At 42.6% G+C, this 16,712-nt stretch overlaps 2 protein-coding genes and 1 pseudogene across 7 annotated transcripts; 1 reads left to right on the top strand and 2 right to left on the bottom strand.

Moving 5' to 3' along the window:
• Positions 1–1,741: 1,741 nt before the first annotated feature.
• Positions 1,742–3,712, bottom strand: LOC129720573 (glutactin-like; annotated as a pseudogene).
• A 150-nt stretch (positions 3,713–3,862) lies between these two features.
• LOC129723707 (glutactin-like) lies at positions 3,863–6,278 on the bottom strand. Of its 6 annotated transcripts, none has more exons than XM_055678082.1 (7): positions 6,155–6,278; positions 5,767–5,954; positions 5,555–5,707; positions 5,032–5,493; positions 4,540–4,977; positions 4,139–4,472; positions 3,863–4,079 (listed from the first exon to the last, which is right to left on the bottom strand). In XM_055678082.1, the coding sequence occupies exons 2-7, from the start codon at positions 5,941–5,943 to the stop codon at positions 3,970–3,972; spliced, it is 1,674 nt and encodes a 557-aa protein (XP_055534057.1). In that variant the 5' UTR covers positions 5,944–5,954; positions 6,155–6,278; the 3' UTR covers positions 3,863–3,969. The 6 variants fall into 6 exon arrangements, with proteins under 6 accessions (XP_055534057.1, XP_055534056.1, XP_055534055.1 ...); XM_055678081.1 differs by having other exon boundaries at positions 5,767–5,951; positions 6,119–6,232; XM_055678080.1 differs by having other exon boundaries at positions 6,119–6,230.
• Positions 6,279–9,691: 3,413 nt separating this feature from the next.
• LOC129720574 (uncharacterized) lies at positions 9,692–11,315 on the top strand. Its single transcript, XM_055672062.1, has 2 exons — positions 9,692–10,167; positions 10,307–11,315. Exons 1-2 carry the CDS (start codon positions 9,692–9,694, stop codon positions 11,313–11,315), a joined length of 1,485 nt encoding a protein of 494 aa, XP_055528037.1.
• Positions 11,316–16,712: the final 5,397 nt, after the last annotated feature.

The following is a 16,712-nucleotide window of genomic DNA, read 5'->3' on the forward strand; positions in this document are numbered from 1 at the left end:
AAAAAAAATGGCTGACACGCAAGCAGCCGGAGTATCTTTCTTGTAAAAGTATTCTACTTCAACCTTGCGGTCGTGGCTTTGCACACAACCCTCCTGTGATTTTTTTTGTAAGATTTGGACCACTGCAACCATTATTTTGATCTTTTGTGGTTTTGTGGTATTTTTTGTTACGTCACCGTGCAATGATCTCCCGCATAAACAAATACCATACACGAATTGTTTCCCGTATAGTATCTTAACCATTTATAAAAAAGTCACATAACCATTTACATACCATATCAGCTTCAGTTTTGACCACCTAGTTTATAGTAAACTGAGAAATAACCATTTGGTGAACTAGGCGTTAGGTATGGTTACCATTCAAAAACAGCGATTTCCCGAACATGCTTTTTTCGATATTATACACGATATGGTAAACTAATAATCCAAAATTTTGTACTAAAACTATTCTTCAAATAGTATCAATATGTTATTTTGCAGTAGTTTCCAGTTGTTCAGGTATCATTTCATGAATCGCATTTCATCGTTCGCGGAATAGTCGTGATATTGTTTTGAATATTATAAAGATGGCTAGTGGCGATTTCTTTTTTTTGCAAAAACATGATGTTTTTGTTTTGCACCTGCAGATATCATCACTTGCCAGAAATGTAGCACACTTTTCTTCGTGAGTAGTCATATTTGTATTCTTCCAGGCTGCGAGGGGCGCTGTTATGCATTCGTCGTGCAATGTCGACTTCAACTTCGTCTGCTCGGAGATACTGGATAGAAAAAATTATTGTATAAATACTAAAGCCGAAAAATTTGTGACCAATTTTTTTTTTTTATTCTCGCTTATTTTCCGTCGGTCTAGTTCCGTCACTGTTGTGGCCAATCACCGACGCCCAGGGAGGCGACGACTTCACACCCAAGACCCTAACTCACGACCCGTTTATTAACGGACCGGCGCCAACGGCTTTACTTCCTCATGCGATGGTGTTGTGAACAAATAGTGCTCACTATCCTATTTGGGGATACTGAATATAATATTGTAGCTCAATAGTTTAAGTCATTCAATTTAGTATAGTAATAACTGATAAAAGATATTATCACGAACAGTTACCATACTTCATTAAGTACAGATGAAGTCCTTACCGCTTCAGCAATGGTTTTTGATTATGCGGGCTATAGGCTATCCGACGCGAGTTGTCGTTGTCGACTTGCTGACATTTGTTGTTTGTTTACCGCACACAATGGAAGGAAGAGTAGCGTGACGTCGTAGTAAAGTTGATTTTTAAAATGTATTCGAACCTATTGAACACCATGTAGACGAGTCAGCAGAAAACCCATATGAACGATATGAACGCGAGTAAAAATATTAAAAAGGTGAAGATGAAGGCGAAAATTAAACTTAAAATCTATGGTGAATGGCGCGCAAGAAGATGGATGGATGGAAGATATAAATTCCAGTTTAAGAATTAAAACAAACGAAATATTCGAAAATAAATAAAAAGTTTTATATAGGTCATACTCTATTATCCGGGCATTGAACTATTCACAAAGAGCAGGAGCTTTGTTAACTTATTTAAAATAATATCAACCAATTAAAAGATGGATAATATACATGAAGACCTTTTTGAGAAAGAAGAATCTTAGAAATATTTCAGCTGAAAGAAGCGTTCCAGAAATTATTATTTTTTCATATTATTGGTAAACACGGGATTGCGCAACTGAAGTTTTTAGAAATTTATGCATTTATTAAAAACTAACAGAACCAGCCATAGAAAAACAGACACCTGATATTGTCCACGGGCAGAGTTTGGCTGATTGCTCGTCTCGTACTTGTAGCTTTAAATTCACCTAAATAATATCCTTTCTGCTTGCTCTCTTTGTCTATTTTAAGATACGGTCCATATAATCCTGTCCAAAACAGTAAATAATAAGTAAAAAAAAAATAATCATTGAAGATGCATTTACCTACTGTTTGCCGGCGGCCAGTACGATATGTTTTTTGCTGTAGCAATACCGTCGATGACGAAGGAAGTCCATAGTTGGACCAACGTTTTCGCTAGTATGGTTTCTTCGGAATTCAATTCTTCAGTTGGAAATATAAACTTCATATCATCACCGTGATCGACTGCTCCTTCGTAGGGGAACGAAAAACTGAGGGCTCTCTTTTTCCCAAAATGTGAGGCATAATCGAACGTGTCCAGGTATACGTTAGCTGGATTCACATTGGAGAATGCGTGAATGTCCGTTAGAACTGGTCCTTTTATTCCATGATTGCCGCAGATCTACGAAGTTAAATTTAAACACTTGACTTAAGGCAGGGAGCTTCTTACTAACTTACATCAACGAAACCCAGTACCAGGTCATTCCAATTAACTTGGTCAACCTGTGTCACATTGAAGTGTTCCAGAATGCTGTTCCCTTCCAGGGCACCATCCAGTTTGACCTGTCCAAATTTTTCGTGCAGCAGGCGAACAAACGCCAGCAGGACTAACGAATCATTCAAAGTTTTTGGCTTTTCTGGCTGTAAATTGCAAATTTCGTTTAGTAGAAAAAGTCCCTCCTGTGAGGTGGTCCCTCCCATGATGGCTATCCCTGCGGTTGCGTTCCAAAGGTACTGCTTGGGGTGCTGCGGGAATAATCCTGAGGGGCCGCCAACGACAATGTTCGTACCCGCCACATACGGGTATCCTCGATTTTTGATTGTGTCACTTCGATGTGCGTTGAAAGCAGCCAGAAGACCCCGACAGGAGCCCGTAGGAAACAATCTTCTAACGAGTTGGTGTTGTTACAATCTAAGCGACTAGCAATGTCCTGAACCGATTCGATGGGAGTTTCACAAATCGCCCATGGACTGAATACAGAACCGGATTGAAGAATTGCACTCCGGAAGAGTCGCGTGGGTCGATTGTGCACTAAAGGGCTGTGGAGTATTGCTGAAACAGCTGCCGATCTTGCCGATTGACCGTAGACCGTCACTTTGTTTGCGTCCCCTCCGAAGTACTTGATGTATTGTTGTGTCCATTCTAGAGTGGCAATAGCGTCCAAAATGCCAACGTTTCCCGGAATTTTATCACTTATAGTTGAGAGGAATCCCAAAGGACCCAGGCGATATTGGATCACTACTAAGACAATGTTTGCTTCCAGCAGGTATTGAGGACCGTGGATGCTGGCACCTCCCAAATGGAACCATCCTCCATGGATAAATAGTAACACAGGCCTACTTGCATCTAACTGTAAGATTGGTGATGCTTTATTAGCAATGTTTGTGTCTTGAGTGTGATTCAACTTACGTTACCCGAGTACACGGATAAGGTCAAACAATCTTCGCTGTCAATGTTTTCGTTAGTGCTTCCGGTAAGTTGGGGGCAATGTAGACCCGGCTTTGATGTGTCCAGCGTTCCTTCCCACGCGGTCTTCTTTCTCGGAGACTAGTAGAGAAGGTGATTTACTACTCAAAGTACACAACTATTCAATGCATACCTGAAATCTAAGACCTCCCGCGGGAGGTTGGGCGTACGGAATTGCCTGAAATAGGTAAATGGTTTTATTTCTCCACGCGGTGTAACCGATTGAACCCTGCACGGGTCCTTGCCCTTGGATGTTCACGATCGGTGTTGCGTGTTGGTTGCTTGCTAGTAGCACTGCAGAGCTCAAAACTACGAGTGTGATTACTTGCCGCATTCTTGCGCGATACTGAGTGTTGCTAGCGACTGATTCAGAGAGCGCGACACCGGTACTTGACTCGCGGTAGAAAGTTTTTCAAGTGCCGTTCGGATTAGGCTGCAAGTTTCATTTGTGCACTGAATACGAGGGATAAAGAATAAATTGAAGTTCAATAATGAATATGAAAAAAAAAAATTATACGCTGTTTGAATTATACGTTTATAGAATCCAAGGTTCCAAGGAAAAAATATATTAAATCTTATACAACGAAACAATAAACATATTACAGAATTAAATCATTCCAAACTGTTGGTAAAATCACTGTTCTGGAAACCGTTGTTTCTCATCGCTGACTACTGAAAACTCCTCGTAAAAGTTTGTACCAAGTCGGGGCTTTTCGTCGATGTGAAGGTACGGACCAGCATACTCTATAATAACAAACGATGTTTTTGATCTTACAACAACAATCTGCTCCACTTTTTGTTACCTTTCATAGTCGTCCACTCAACATCGGTTAGATCACTTTTGGGCACTCCGCTAGTAGCAAAGCTAGTCCACAGATCTACCATCATTCGAGCCATCTTGGCATCTTTCTCATTGAGCGTTGGTTCCCCTGGAGGATGCGGGAAAAGGTACAGCAAATCATCGGAATGGTGAACTCCTCCAGCGAACGGATAATGAGACGTATCGGCACCGTACCCGAAGCGCGTCTTTTCCCCTTGGTAGTCGAACGTGTACAGGAAGGTTCCATTCGGGTTCACCTGACCGTTGGCTTGAGCTTCACGCAGGAGAGCTGCCTTGATGAGCATCGTTCCGGTAAGCTGAAAAATTAAAACAAACTCATGAGAGATTTATTTTCCGAATCACCAGATTGATTCGAAAAATTACATCTATCAAACCATCTGCCATTTCTTCAAAATTTCCGCTGGATAATTGCGACGGACTAAACAACGTTCTTATCTGATACCCAGCTAACGTTCCGGTCGAATCGTCCACTCCGAAAATTCTATTAGTTCTCTCCAGCAGTCCATACTTGATGAAGTATTCATTATCCAGCTGTCCTATGTTCTTTAGCCCATCGTATATCGTAGTCAGCAGAAACGTTCCCTCGTGTTTCACGACACCAGCCATCATCGGCAGGTTACGTCGAATTTTTCCCATCTTAAGTAGCTCCCAGGGTTTCTCGGGCAGAAGTCCGTGGAAATCACCCACCGTCAAACGATTTCCTCCAACCTCGGATAAGCCTTTGGTGGAGGTTGTTCGATTTTTGTGTTCGATGAAAGCTTTTAGCAGCTTCCAGATGTCCATCTCTCGAAGGCATTCAATCTAAAAATATTTTTATTATACATCACATATGGAAGTGATCATTTTAGGTTGTACCTTGTGAGGTAGGTCAGCATTTGGATCACAACCAGCAATTGTGACTATTTCGCGCACATGCCCAATCGGATCCTTATCCCAAACCCAGGGTGAACTCGAACCGCCTGACTGAAGTATCACCTTGTGGAACAAACCTTCCGGAACGAGTGGACTGTACATGAGAGCCGAGACGGCGGCCGCCCCGGCAGATTGCCCAAACAGAGTCACATTGGTGGCATCTCCTCCGAAGCTTCCTATATTATCCTTAACCCACTCGAGAGCTAACTTAATGTCCAGCAGTCCAGCGTTTCCCGGCATTTGTTCATTTTTGAGTGAAAGAAATCCCAGCGGTCCCAGCCGATATTGTACCACTACCAGGACGACATCCTTCTCCAGTAGAAACTCTGGCGTATGATTTGCTCCTGATCCTTCGTAGAAGCCACCGCCGTGAACAAAAACCATCACCGGTTTACTTCCCGATAGCTACAATTTAATCGTGCACAGTTAATGTTACGCGCCTTTTTTATAAAATCACTTCACTCACTTCATGTGTGTAGACAGACAGTTTCAAGCAGTCTTCGAAATCAATTCCCGCGGGTTGGTTGGCGAAAAAGGCTCCCAGTTTCAGCTGCGGACACGGCAGTCCATATTGGGAAACGTCTCGTATCCCATCCCAAGCGGTTGCTTTTCTGGGTGCCTAAAATAATCAACTTATAGATTTCTCTCAAATTTCGAGTTCGCAATCGGTATACTTACCTTGAAACGAAACTCCCCAGCCGTGGTTTCACCATATTTGATGCTGAGAAATTGCAGGATTTTTCGGCTGCTGAATGCACTAACCGTGGTTGATCCTCGTAGTGTACCCAAATTGGTTAGAGTTACCAGTGGGGCATCGCCCGGTACCGGCAACGCGTCAGTGAGGTGCGAAGTCATCGCCACGGCTGCTAATAAAAGATAAGCTATCATCATTTTGCTGGAACAAAGTTCACATCACAGAAAAAAGTGAAAGTCATCGAGTCAAACAACCGGCTGAGAGAGTGGCTCCGCGTCGTGAAATGGTCAAAATTAAACTAACTTTCTTTTCTTTTCAGAATAGAATAGAACTCACCGATTGTTCTTGACATTCGTTTGAAAGTATACATACATGCAATGTTTTGTAATCACAAAAAAGCTTCAACTCGGCAGCAAACCATGCGAACGGTCTTATCACTGATGCGAAACTGGTTTCGGAGAGAACGCGAAAGCCCATTCGGCTGAGCTGAGCTCAGGCTGAGCTGCTCAGCTGTTTTTGTGTCAGACGCATTGATATATCGTTTAGATATACGGTGAATCGATACTAAGTTGCTAGCAAGACTTGTTGTTGCCTCATTATAAACCTAACAGTGCTTTTTCCTTTTATCACGGTATAAAAAAAATTTCACCGTAAATTTAAAGAAACCGTGCATTTAGAGAAATGACAAAAAAGTTGTTTTTTTGTTGGATACAATTTGCTTCGATTCTGAGTAAAATAATGCACTCTTAAAGGTCAATGGAATATAGGTTCACAATTCAAACGAATAAACAACAAAATGCTAGTATATAGTATTTTTCTCCATAGCATTTTCGCGAACTATCTCAAGGCAATTATACATGCAATAATAATTTGATTTTATTTTGCAAATTCTAGTATAGTTCAAAGCGAGTGATGCTCGTTTATTCGAAACTGTGAAACTAGTAGATTTGATCGAAATGGTCAAAAATCTGTCCACGTGGAATGTGGATCGACGTGTGGACATCCAGAGGTTATCAGCGGAAGGAGTTGTTGCAGAGTATACTCGGAAAGTTGACAGACGGATCGGTGAACCAGCTAGAGTGGGGCCCGAACGAGCAGTGGAAGCACATCCATGATGCGGTTAGCGAAACAGCGCGAGAAGTGATGGGCATGATAACGGGAACCACGCTTAGTGGGTGGCACGATGCTGAGTGTCTAGAACAAAAAGCGGGTCTACGCCAACAGGTTAGTTGCAGCTAATCGTATGACGCGTCAGAAAAAAAAACGCAAGCAATTTGTATTGTACGATTTACTTATTTTCTATGGATTGATTACGAATACTGTGATAACGCCTTTTGTATAATATACCTGTTCCGTCTCCACCGAAAGCAGATCATTCACTGCTATGTTGTTACTGTCGACAACATACGCGGCATCGGTATTCATTCCAACAGAAACCGAACAACCAATCAGCGAAGACCACCAAAACGCCAGCGCGACGCTATAAAAGCAGCGATCGCATCGGAAGTTTGTTAGTTTTGTTTTAACCATCGTTCTGTAAGCATCAGCAGTAGGAAGAAGAAGAAAATAATACGAGTTGAGAAATATCAACTGTGTTCAACTCTGCTATAGTTTTTCGTCCTCGGCAAGGAGCAAAGTCAAATCCCAGTTCTTTTCAGAGTGGAAGCTTGGAGTGGAAGAGTGGAAGAGTTGATTGATTGACACTTGCTCCCTTTGCTCGTTCCACCGAATACAGTCCACTTTGCTATAGCAAGCGTTCTCCCCAGACCGAACATAAATTTTGGTCCATACCGAACAGGATTGCAGTAACCTGTCGAACGTAGCTGTTTCTAATTCTACTGCTGCTGCTGTCGATTCAAACCGCGCGCGAAGCGAAGTAGTTAGTAAACCGCGTTCGTAAATAAAAAAAAAGTGAAATGGCAGTACTACATTCGCCGAGACAAGAGCAGCATAACACCGCTGGTGGTACTGATGCGGTTATACAAACGGAAAACCTAGCTCAAACTCCGAATGATTCTTCATCGTTACACGGATTCGACGAATGGGAGATGCAAATGGGTGCTGCCACAACGCGGGAGATTAGTGCTCCAAAGAATTGCTGCGAAACAGAAGTTGATGCGAATTAACCGGACGCTAATCGCTTCAACGCCTGGATTGGCACAACTTGGAATGTTGTCTACAAATTTGAGTGTAAATTACGCCAAGTATAGCCAAATTCATAATAAGATATTAGCCATTGTACCCGATGAAGCGATTGATGCACAGGATGATGAGTATGCGAAATTTGAGGAGCTGTACCTATTACAATGTTTCCAATGCAGTGAAAGAATTACTATTGGAAGCGAAAACCCGGATTGCCACACAAACTCCTTCAGTAAGTTCCACAGCACCTCAGGTCATCATCCAGCAACAACCGTTGAAAGCACCAATTCCATCTTTTGATGGAAGCTATGATTCTTGGCCGAAATTCAAGGCTATCTTTCAAGACTTAATGGCTAATTCGGGGGATACAGATGCCATTAAACTGTATCACCTCGACAAGGCGTTGGCTGGAGATGCCGCTGGAATTTTAGATACAAAGATTCTGAGTGAAAGCAACTATCAGCAAGCTTGTGAAATTTTATCCGATCGGTACGAGAACAAACGGGCACTAGTGGAAACTCACATTCGTGGGTTGCTAAATTTGAAAAAAATCGACACGTCGAAAGTTTGCGCTACCTTCAACAAGAAATCACTGGAGTAGCATAGAATTGTTTATCTGCTTATTTCTGCCTTGGACAAGGCAACTCGTAAGTCGTAAGAAGCCACTCAGAAGAAAGGCGAGCTGCCGAATTACAAACAAGTCAACGAGTTCCTGAAATCCAGATGTCAGATTCTGGGAAACTGTGAAGCGGCCTTCCAAACAGCACCTCCAATTTTCAAGAGCAAGCAGCAACCAACGAAAGTTATGCCACAGATGAGCCACACCGTCTCGGCAAATACACCTCAAACTTGTGAGATTTGCGGTGGTGATCATCGAAACTACCAATGCAACGCGCTGATTCACCTGACGGCATCCCAGAAAAAAGAAAAGATACGAGCCGCTGGAGTTTGCTTTAACTGCCTGTGGAAAGGGCACCGTTCCAAAGAATGTCCTTCCAATAAGAAATGCCATAAGTGTCAACGACGTCCCCACACGTTGCTCCATGATGATGGAGTACCCAATTTGGAGAAACCGTCCAACGTTTCTCTTCCCGCGGAAGCAGTGACAAATAAACCACCGGTTCCGGCTGCTTCGAATCAACCATCCACATCCATCCACCTGTGTCTACAACCTGTTCATCCAACTTAGCCCAAGCGACCAAGACTGTTCTGCTGCTTACCGCAGTGGTACATGTGATTGACCAGAAAAACCACCCTCATCCATGCCGCGTTCTATTGGATAGCGAATCCCAAGTGAACTTTGTGACTGAAGATATGGCCAATTAATCCCACGCTCGGGATAAAATCACCTTGAAGTTTAAATCCCGAGTGTCGAACTTCCAAGCATGTCTCGAGTGCCTGATTACACCGAAAGTAATTGGTACAATACCAGTGTCGTAGATCAACATCACACACTGGAATCTCCCCGAAGGAGTGGTTTTGGCTGATCCCGTTTCCAATACGCCACCAAAAGTTGACCTGCTAATTGGTGCTGAGCTGTTCTTCGATATCCTGAAACCGAGCCAATTAAGCCTAGATGATAACCTGCCACAGCTGAGAGATACTCATCTTGGATGGATTGTATCTGGTGTCATCGTCGAGCCACAAATGTCCAACATTTCCGTCCAGCATGCCAACCACACTTCCCTTGAAGATGTCGAGCGAATGATGTAGCAGTTCTGGGAAATCGAGGAAGTGTCTGACGTTCCGAAGTTGTCAACAGAAGAAATGGCTTGCGAAGCGCACTTTCTATCCACTTACCAACGTGATAAGAGCGGAAGATTTATAGTGCGGTTACCATTCAACGAGAACGCTTCTAAATTGGGTGATTGTCGTGCATTGGCCCTGAAGAGGTTCTTGATTCAAGAAAAACGCTTGATAAATAATCCAGAGCTACAGGCGCAGTACGTCAAGTTCATCCAGGAGTACGAGGCTCTCGGACTTTGTCGGGAAATTTTTGAGGCAAATGATCCACCTAACCAGCAGAAGTATTATCTTCCTCGTCACGCGGTATTACGTCCATCCAGCTCGAGCACGAAGTGTCGGGTCGTTTTTAATGCAAGTACAAAGTCCTCATCAGTGCAGCTGTCCTTAAACGAAGTTCTACAAGTGGGTCCAGTAGTACAGAATGATTTGCATTTCATCATTCTTCGCTTCAGAAAATTTAAGATTGCGTTTTCCGGGGACATTGCCAAAATGTATCGGCAAGTACACGCGTACACGCGCCTCAAGACCGACGTTTTCTTCGTATTTTCTGGAGAGCCCATTCATCACAACCGCTGCGAGTCCTAGAACTTTTTACGGTGACCTACGGAACAGCATCCGCTCCCTCCTCGCGACAAGGTGCTTGGTACAGCTCGTCGAAGAAGAAGGCAAATCTTTTCCTATCGCCGCTCGCATCGTGAAGGATGAAACTTGTATGGACGATGTGCTTTCCGGTGCAGGCTCAATAGAAGAGGCCATCGGGGCTCAACGACAACTACAACAGCTTCTAGAGAGCGGTGGATTCCCGATACGCAAGTGGTGTTCGAATTCTCCTGAATTTCTCGAGCACATTCCTATAGAAGATCAAGAAAAGAGGGTGCCATTGGCTGAACGCGGAGTTAACGAGGCTATCAAGGTTCTCGGACTGCTATGGGATTCATCTGCCGATACTTTGTACAACACAAAAAATACGAAGCAGTCGCCGCATTCACAACACCGTTTCACTAAAAGGGTGATGTACTCAGAAATCGCCAAATTCTTCGACCCTCTAGGATTGATCTTTCCAGTAACTGTTTTGGCAAAACTCCTGGCTCAACGACTGTGGCAACTTAAAATCGGATGGAACAATCCGGTCGATGAAGGCACAGCGCGACAGTGGAATGAACTGCAAGTCCCGATGTCTTTGCTAGCACATATCGCCATTCCAAGATGCGTCACCTTTGAAGGAGCCATTGCTCACGAGCTGCATGGTTTTTCTGACGCCTCCACCGTGGCATATGGGGCTTGCATCTACCTGCGTAGCCTATTTGCCGACGGTTCAGCCGAGCTGCGTCTACTTACCAGCAAGTCAAAGGTAGCTCCTTTGGAGGAACTTTCAATCCCTCGCAAGGAGTTATGCGCCGCGCGGCTATTGACCCGGTTGTTAGTAAAAGTAATACCCGCCTTGGATATGGAACTCCGAGAGATTGTGCTTTGGTGTGACAGCACAATTGTCCTGGCATGGATCAAGAAGCCGCTCAACCAACTCCAGTTGTATGTCCGGAATCGAATCGCCATAATCCAACAACACAATAGTGGATACCGCTGGAAATACATTCGATCGCAGCAAAACCACCGTTTCTCGTGGTCAACTACCAGAGGGTTTTAAAGACAACCACCTTTGGTGGAACGGCCTCGAGTTTCTCTAGCGAGTGGAATACGACACCGATATACCCGAAAAAATTCCCGAACTTCCCGAATTGAAAGAACCAGTCGTTATTGCAGCTGTGAATGTTGTACCATTTCCCTTTTTTCTCCAGGTACAGTAGCTTCCGTAAGATCCAACGTGTTACGAGCTACGTCCTGCGATTAATTGCCAATTGTCGAATCAAGGTCCCGACCTCACGACAGAAAAATCTACGTCAACGGTAGTACGCCTTCTAATCTGGCAAATGCACATCAAACAGCTTCACGTCGGGCAGTCTGGATTGATGAACGCCATTAGACAACGATCCTGGCTTCTGAACGCTCGATCAACAATTCGGCAGATTACATGCAAGTGTATCAGATGCTTCCGGATTAACTCAACCAACTCAACTCAACTGATGGGGAACTTACCAGTATCAAGGGTGGTACCGTCACCCCCATTCGCAATCACCGGTGTTGACTTGCTGGCCCGTTTTTGATAAAACAAGGTGGACGCCGTCCGACCCTGGTCAAAGTTTACGTGTCTGTCTTCGTGTGCATGACAACCAAGGCCGTGCATTTGGAGGTGGTTTCCGACTTAAGCACGGATGCTTTCTTGGCGTCGTTGAAGCGTTTCATCGGCCGGAGAGGAATAGTCCAGCAGCTTCACTCGGATAACGCCCCTAATTTCCGAGGTGCTCATCACGAATTGAATGAGTTGTTTCAACAATTTCGAAGTCAGCAGTCCGTGGATACCATTAGAGATTTTTGTTCGTCGCGTGCAATTGAGTGGCATTTCATCCCGCCGGACGCACCAGAATTCGGCGGACTTCGGGAAGCTGCAGTTAAATCCGCAAAGACACACCTGAGGCGCATCATCGGGAACGTAAGGCTGACGTTCGAAGAACTAACTACTGTTATGGTCGAGATCGAGGCTGTGATGAACTCTCGACCACTTTTCTCCGTCTCCAACGGTTATCACACCTGCCCACTATTTATTTGGACGCCCTCTTACTGCCATCCCAGAACCATCTTTAGAGGACATCAAGGCAACCCGTCTTACGCGATGGCAGCACGTACAACTGTTGCGGGAACATTTTTGGCGAGCGTGGAGTCGTGACTACCTAAATACGCTCCAACCCCGAAAGAAGAATCTGCGTGCCACACCAAACATCCGTAACAATATGATTGTGTTGCTTCATGATCGAAACCAGGCCCCACTCAACTGGAAGTTGGGTCGAATAACAGCCGTTTACCCTGGTGACGACGGTGTAGTTCGTACCGTTGACGTCGTGGTTGGAGGTTCCGTCTTCCGACGCCCCATTAACAAGATTTCGGTCCTGCCCACAGAAGATAGTGTTCCATGTCTTGATAAAGTTGAGTAACCTCAACCGGGGGGAGAATGTTCCGTCTCCGTCGAAAGCAGATCATTCACTGCTATATTGTTACTGTCGACAACATACGCGGCATCGGTATTCATTCCAACAGAAATCGAACAACCAATCAGCGAAGACCACCAAACCCCACCCCCAGCGCGACGCTATAAAAGCAGCGGTCGCATCGTGAAGTTTTTTAGTTTTGTTTCAACCATCGGTCTGTAAGCATCAGCAGTAGGAAGAAGAAGAAAATAAAAGTAGTTGAGAAATATCAACTGTGTTCAACTCTGGTATAGTTTTTCGTCCTCGGCAAGGAGCAAAGTCAAATCCCAGTTCTTTCCAGAGCTTCCAAGCGTTGATTGATTGATACTTACTCCCTATGCTCGTTCCACCGAATACAGTCCACTTTGCTATAGCAAGAGTTCTCCCCAGACCGAACAATACCTATTTTGTGATTATTTGAGTCATTCCTTTGATACTCGTCATTAAAAGGTCATAAGTCTTAATCGGCGACTTTTTTTTTATTTTTTCACGCGGGTAATTGTTTCTTCATATTGATAATTTCAATTTTGGCTCTGAGTTTGTCAGCTAAAGGACGGCTCTTATCAGATCGTCGGACAATGGAATATGACCCATTTGAGATGCACGGAAATAAAAAAGTGGACATATGACCTATCCATCTTCCGAAATAATTGACATCATAACAGAGAAAGTCTGAAAATATTACAGAGCGCATTTGTAAAACCAAATACAGTCAGGTTGTTTTACGCGGGTTGCCTTCTTCAATAACTTAAAAACGGTACAAGGTATCAATCCAATCAGGTTATCCGTTTTAAAATAAAATTTTTGGTGTAAATACCAAAAATTAATAATATTGCATTTCGGGGTTTAGCTGATTACTATAATATTCAGTCAAAGTTAAAACATTTTGGGACAGTTTTTTACGTTATTGTTTTAACTCAATTCTCAATTCAGCTCAATTTATAGACCGTTCCGATAATTATAAATACACTTACGATCAACCGTCATTTCAAATAACGTGCAGTATTGAACCAAACGTTGGCTGCGTCCTGTTGTTTACATCCAAAAGAAACAGATGCTGTCATTTTTTCTAACATTTAGTGCGAAATTTTGACAATGCGTGGCCTTTCTCCCGAGCAAAGAAAGCGAATTGTGCACAAATGGGGCACCGTGAGTGGTCTTTCTATAAGCAAATTAGCCAGAGAAGAAGGTATAAGTGTCGGAGCAGTTCAAACCGCATTGCGGAAGTGATGTGAAGAGTGCACATTTACTGATGCCTCAAGACGTGGTAGAAAACCCGGGCCTGTTGATCCCACTATGGACAAAAAGGTTAAGGAATACTACAAGCGGCATCCTTCAGTATTAGTACGAGATGTGGCGAGAAAGCTTGGAACCTCGGCGAGTAACGTTATGCGTGCCAAGGGAAGAATGGGTCTGCAGACCCGTCGGAAGCAGAAGCAGCCAAAACGAAATCCAAAACAAGCTGAATCTGTGAAACCGAGAGCTTGGAAGCTTTATGACAAACTTCTGACCAAAAAAATGGGGTGTGTTATCATGGATGACGAAACCTACATAAAACTGGACTATAAGACTCTGCCAGGACCGCAATTTTATACATCACCGAAGGGAAAGGATGTCCCTGGATCAGTGAAAGCCATTTACACCGAAAAATTCGGCAAGAAGGTAATGGTTTGGCAGGCCATTTGTGAATGTGGGAAAATATCTCGTCCATTCATTACGAATAACAAAATGAATGGTAAAATTTACGTGAAAGAGTGTTTGCAGAAAAGCATATCAATCCTCCAATCTTTTGGCCCGATCTTGCTTCCTGTCATTACTCTAAGGATGCACTAGGGTGGTATAAAACAAATAATGTCACATGTGTCCCAAAGGAGATGAATCCTCCAAACTGCCCTGAAATTCGCCCTATTGAAACTTTTTGGGCTTTGACCAAGGCAAAGCTGAGGAAATATGTCATACCAGCGGACAATGCTGAAAAATTTAAAAAAGATTGGCTTAAAGTGGTAAAAATGGTCGGAGAACACACTGTGCAAAAGCTTATGAGTAGTGTTAAGAGAAAAGTTAGAGAACTCGCGTATCCTACGAAAAATAATCCCAACTTGAATTGAAACTGGAAAGAAAACACTTATTATCTATATTTCAGAATAAAATGACCCGAAAAATTCTGTTTTTTTTGTTTTATTCAAGAAAGAAGATGTATTTATAATTTTCGGAACAGTCTATAGTCTCTTTTTACGCGGCTCTATACAAATTTGGAACGCATTTTTGTTCATTCGGCGTCAGGCGAAATCTTATGCATAGTAGAACGTTCAGAAGACTATGATCCGGCGAAAAATTAAGCCATTCGATTTCGTAACAAAATGCGTCTACTTGAAATTGTTATCTACGTACAATTCTGGTACTATATCCTAGAAAGGTTTGCTTCAAGAAGCCATTCCCTACAAAACGTGTCTACATCATTGAAACTTGAAAATCAATTTGTTTTTGACTACGTTGAAGCCTAATGCAATTATATCGTGGAATACGAGGCTGCAAAAACAAAGACAGGAAATTCAGATGTATTTATTCTTTTTAAGTGTTCATATTCGTCCAAATACCTGATAATTTTATTCTAATATTTCTGAATGTTAGGATTGTTAGTGTTCATAGTTTGCAAAATTAATAATTATCGTTTATCGTCGATTGGTGACTGAAATGTATAATTGCATGAAGCAAGCTATCAGTTTTTTCGATGGTTTGTTCTTGACAGCAAAAATGAAAAGATTAGCAAACATTCGATACAAAAACTATTTCGAAACAGCTTCGAATTTTAATGAGAAAAGTTCCTTTATTAATGTTTATAAATTGGAATTATTCCGAAGAAATAACGCTTGTCAGGAGAACCGCAGAATTCGTTGACCAGACATATACTGCCTATAATCGCATACCAGTCCAGCCTGCATTTTTGTCGTTCTTCTAGAGAAGTTATGGTAAATGTCTATCTCATTATATTATGTCGAAATATGGGAATGAACCACGCTCAACAGCTGAATAACTTAAGGAAGAAAAATACCTTTACGCGTTGTTTTGTCAACTTGATGAAAATGAAGCTGGGGCTGATATGCGATTATGGGCAGTATATAGATGTACAAATATCGCAAAAAAACCGCGTGGGACAATAAACTTTCACATAGTTAGCTTGCATGTTGATAGGACTTGTTCACAAATCAGACCTGAAATATTCTAGTCTGGTTCGCAGTCGAACCACGAGATGGCTTGGATTGCTAACAAGGCTGGCTTGTGTGAAAACTTGCATACAATTGCCAATGAGTCTCTTGCATACTACAGACGGATATTCGTCCGGAGACGCAAGAGGCGTCGTTTCTGTTACAAAGGGATGAAGAAATGCTTTATCTGTAAAAAGTATAGTCAAACCTGCTTTTTATGCGACTTTTTTGTGCGAAATATTTTTTAAGCGACTTTTTTTATGCGGTGAATTTATTTGTGCGATTTTTTTTGTGCGGTATATGAAAAAGGACCACATCCGACAAGATTTCCAGCCGTTTAGTTTTTTCGATCCTTGGAATGAATTTCAACGCATTACATAAGTGTTGCATCAAAAAATTACTATTTGAGCCAGTTTTACGAAAGAAAAGTCACGTATTACTAGCCTACAAAAGATTAGTATGTTTTAAAAAATTACGTTTACCAATCAGATGTTTTAAAATTGTTCTCATAGGTATTCTAAATCAGAAACATTACTTTTTGAGTTATTTTTGTATGAAATTTTTTTTATGCGGTCCCTATCCACCGCATAATAAATATTTTTTCAATAATGTTGTGGAAACATTGTTTTATAGCTGCACGTGAAGTCTCAAGTGATTTTTTATGCGATTTATTTCGAGCGGTCCCTATCCCTTGCACAAAAACAGGTTTGACTGTAATGGATTGGTTAGCCCTAAAATTAATAGTAATGCGAATTG

The sequence above is a fragment of the Wyeomyia smithii genome, chromosome 2 (genome assembly GCF_029784165.1).
Source record: "Wyeomyia smithii strain HCP4-BCI-WySm-NY-G18 chromosome 2, ASM2978416v1, whole genome shotgun sequence".
NCBI lineage: Eukaryota > Metazoa > Arthropoda > Insecta > Diptera > Culicidae > Wyeomyia > Wyeomyia smithii.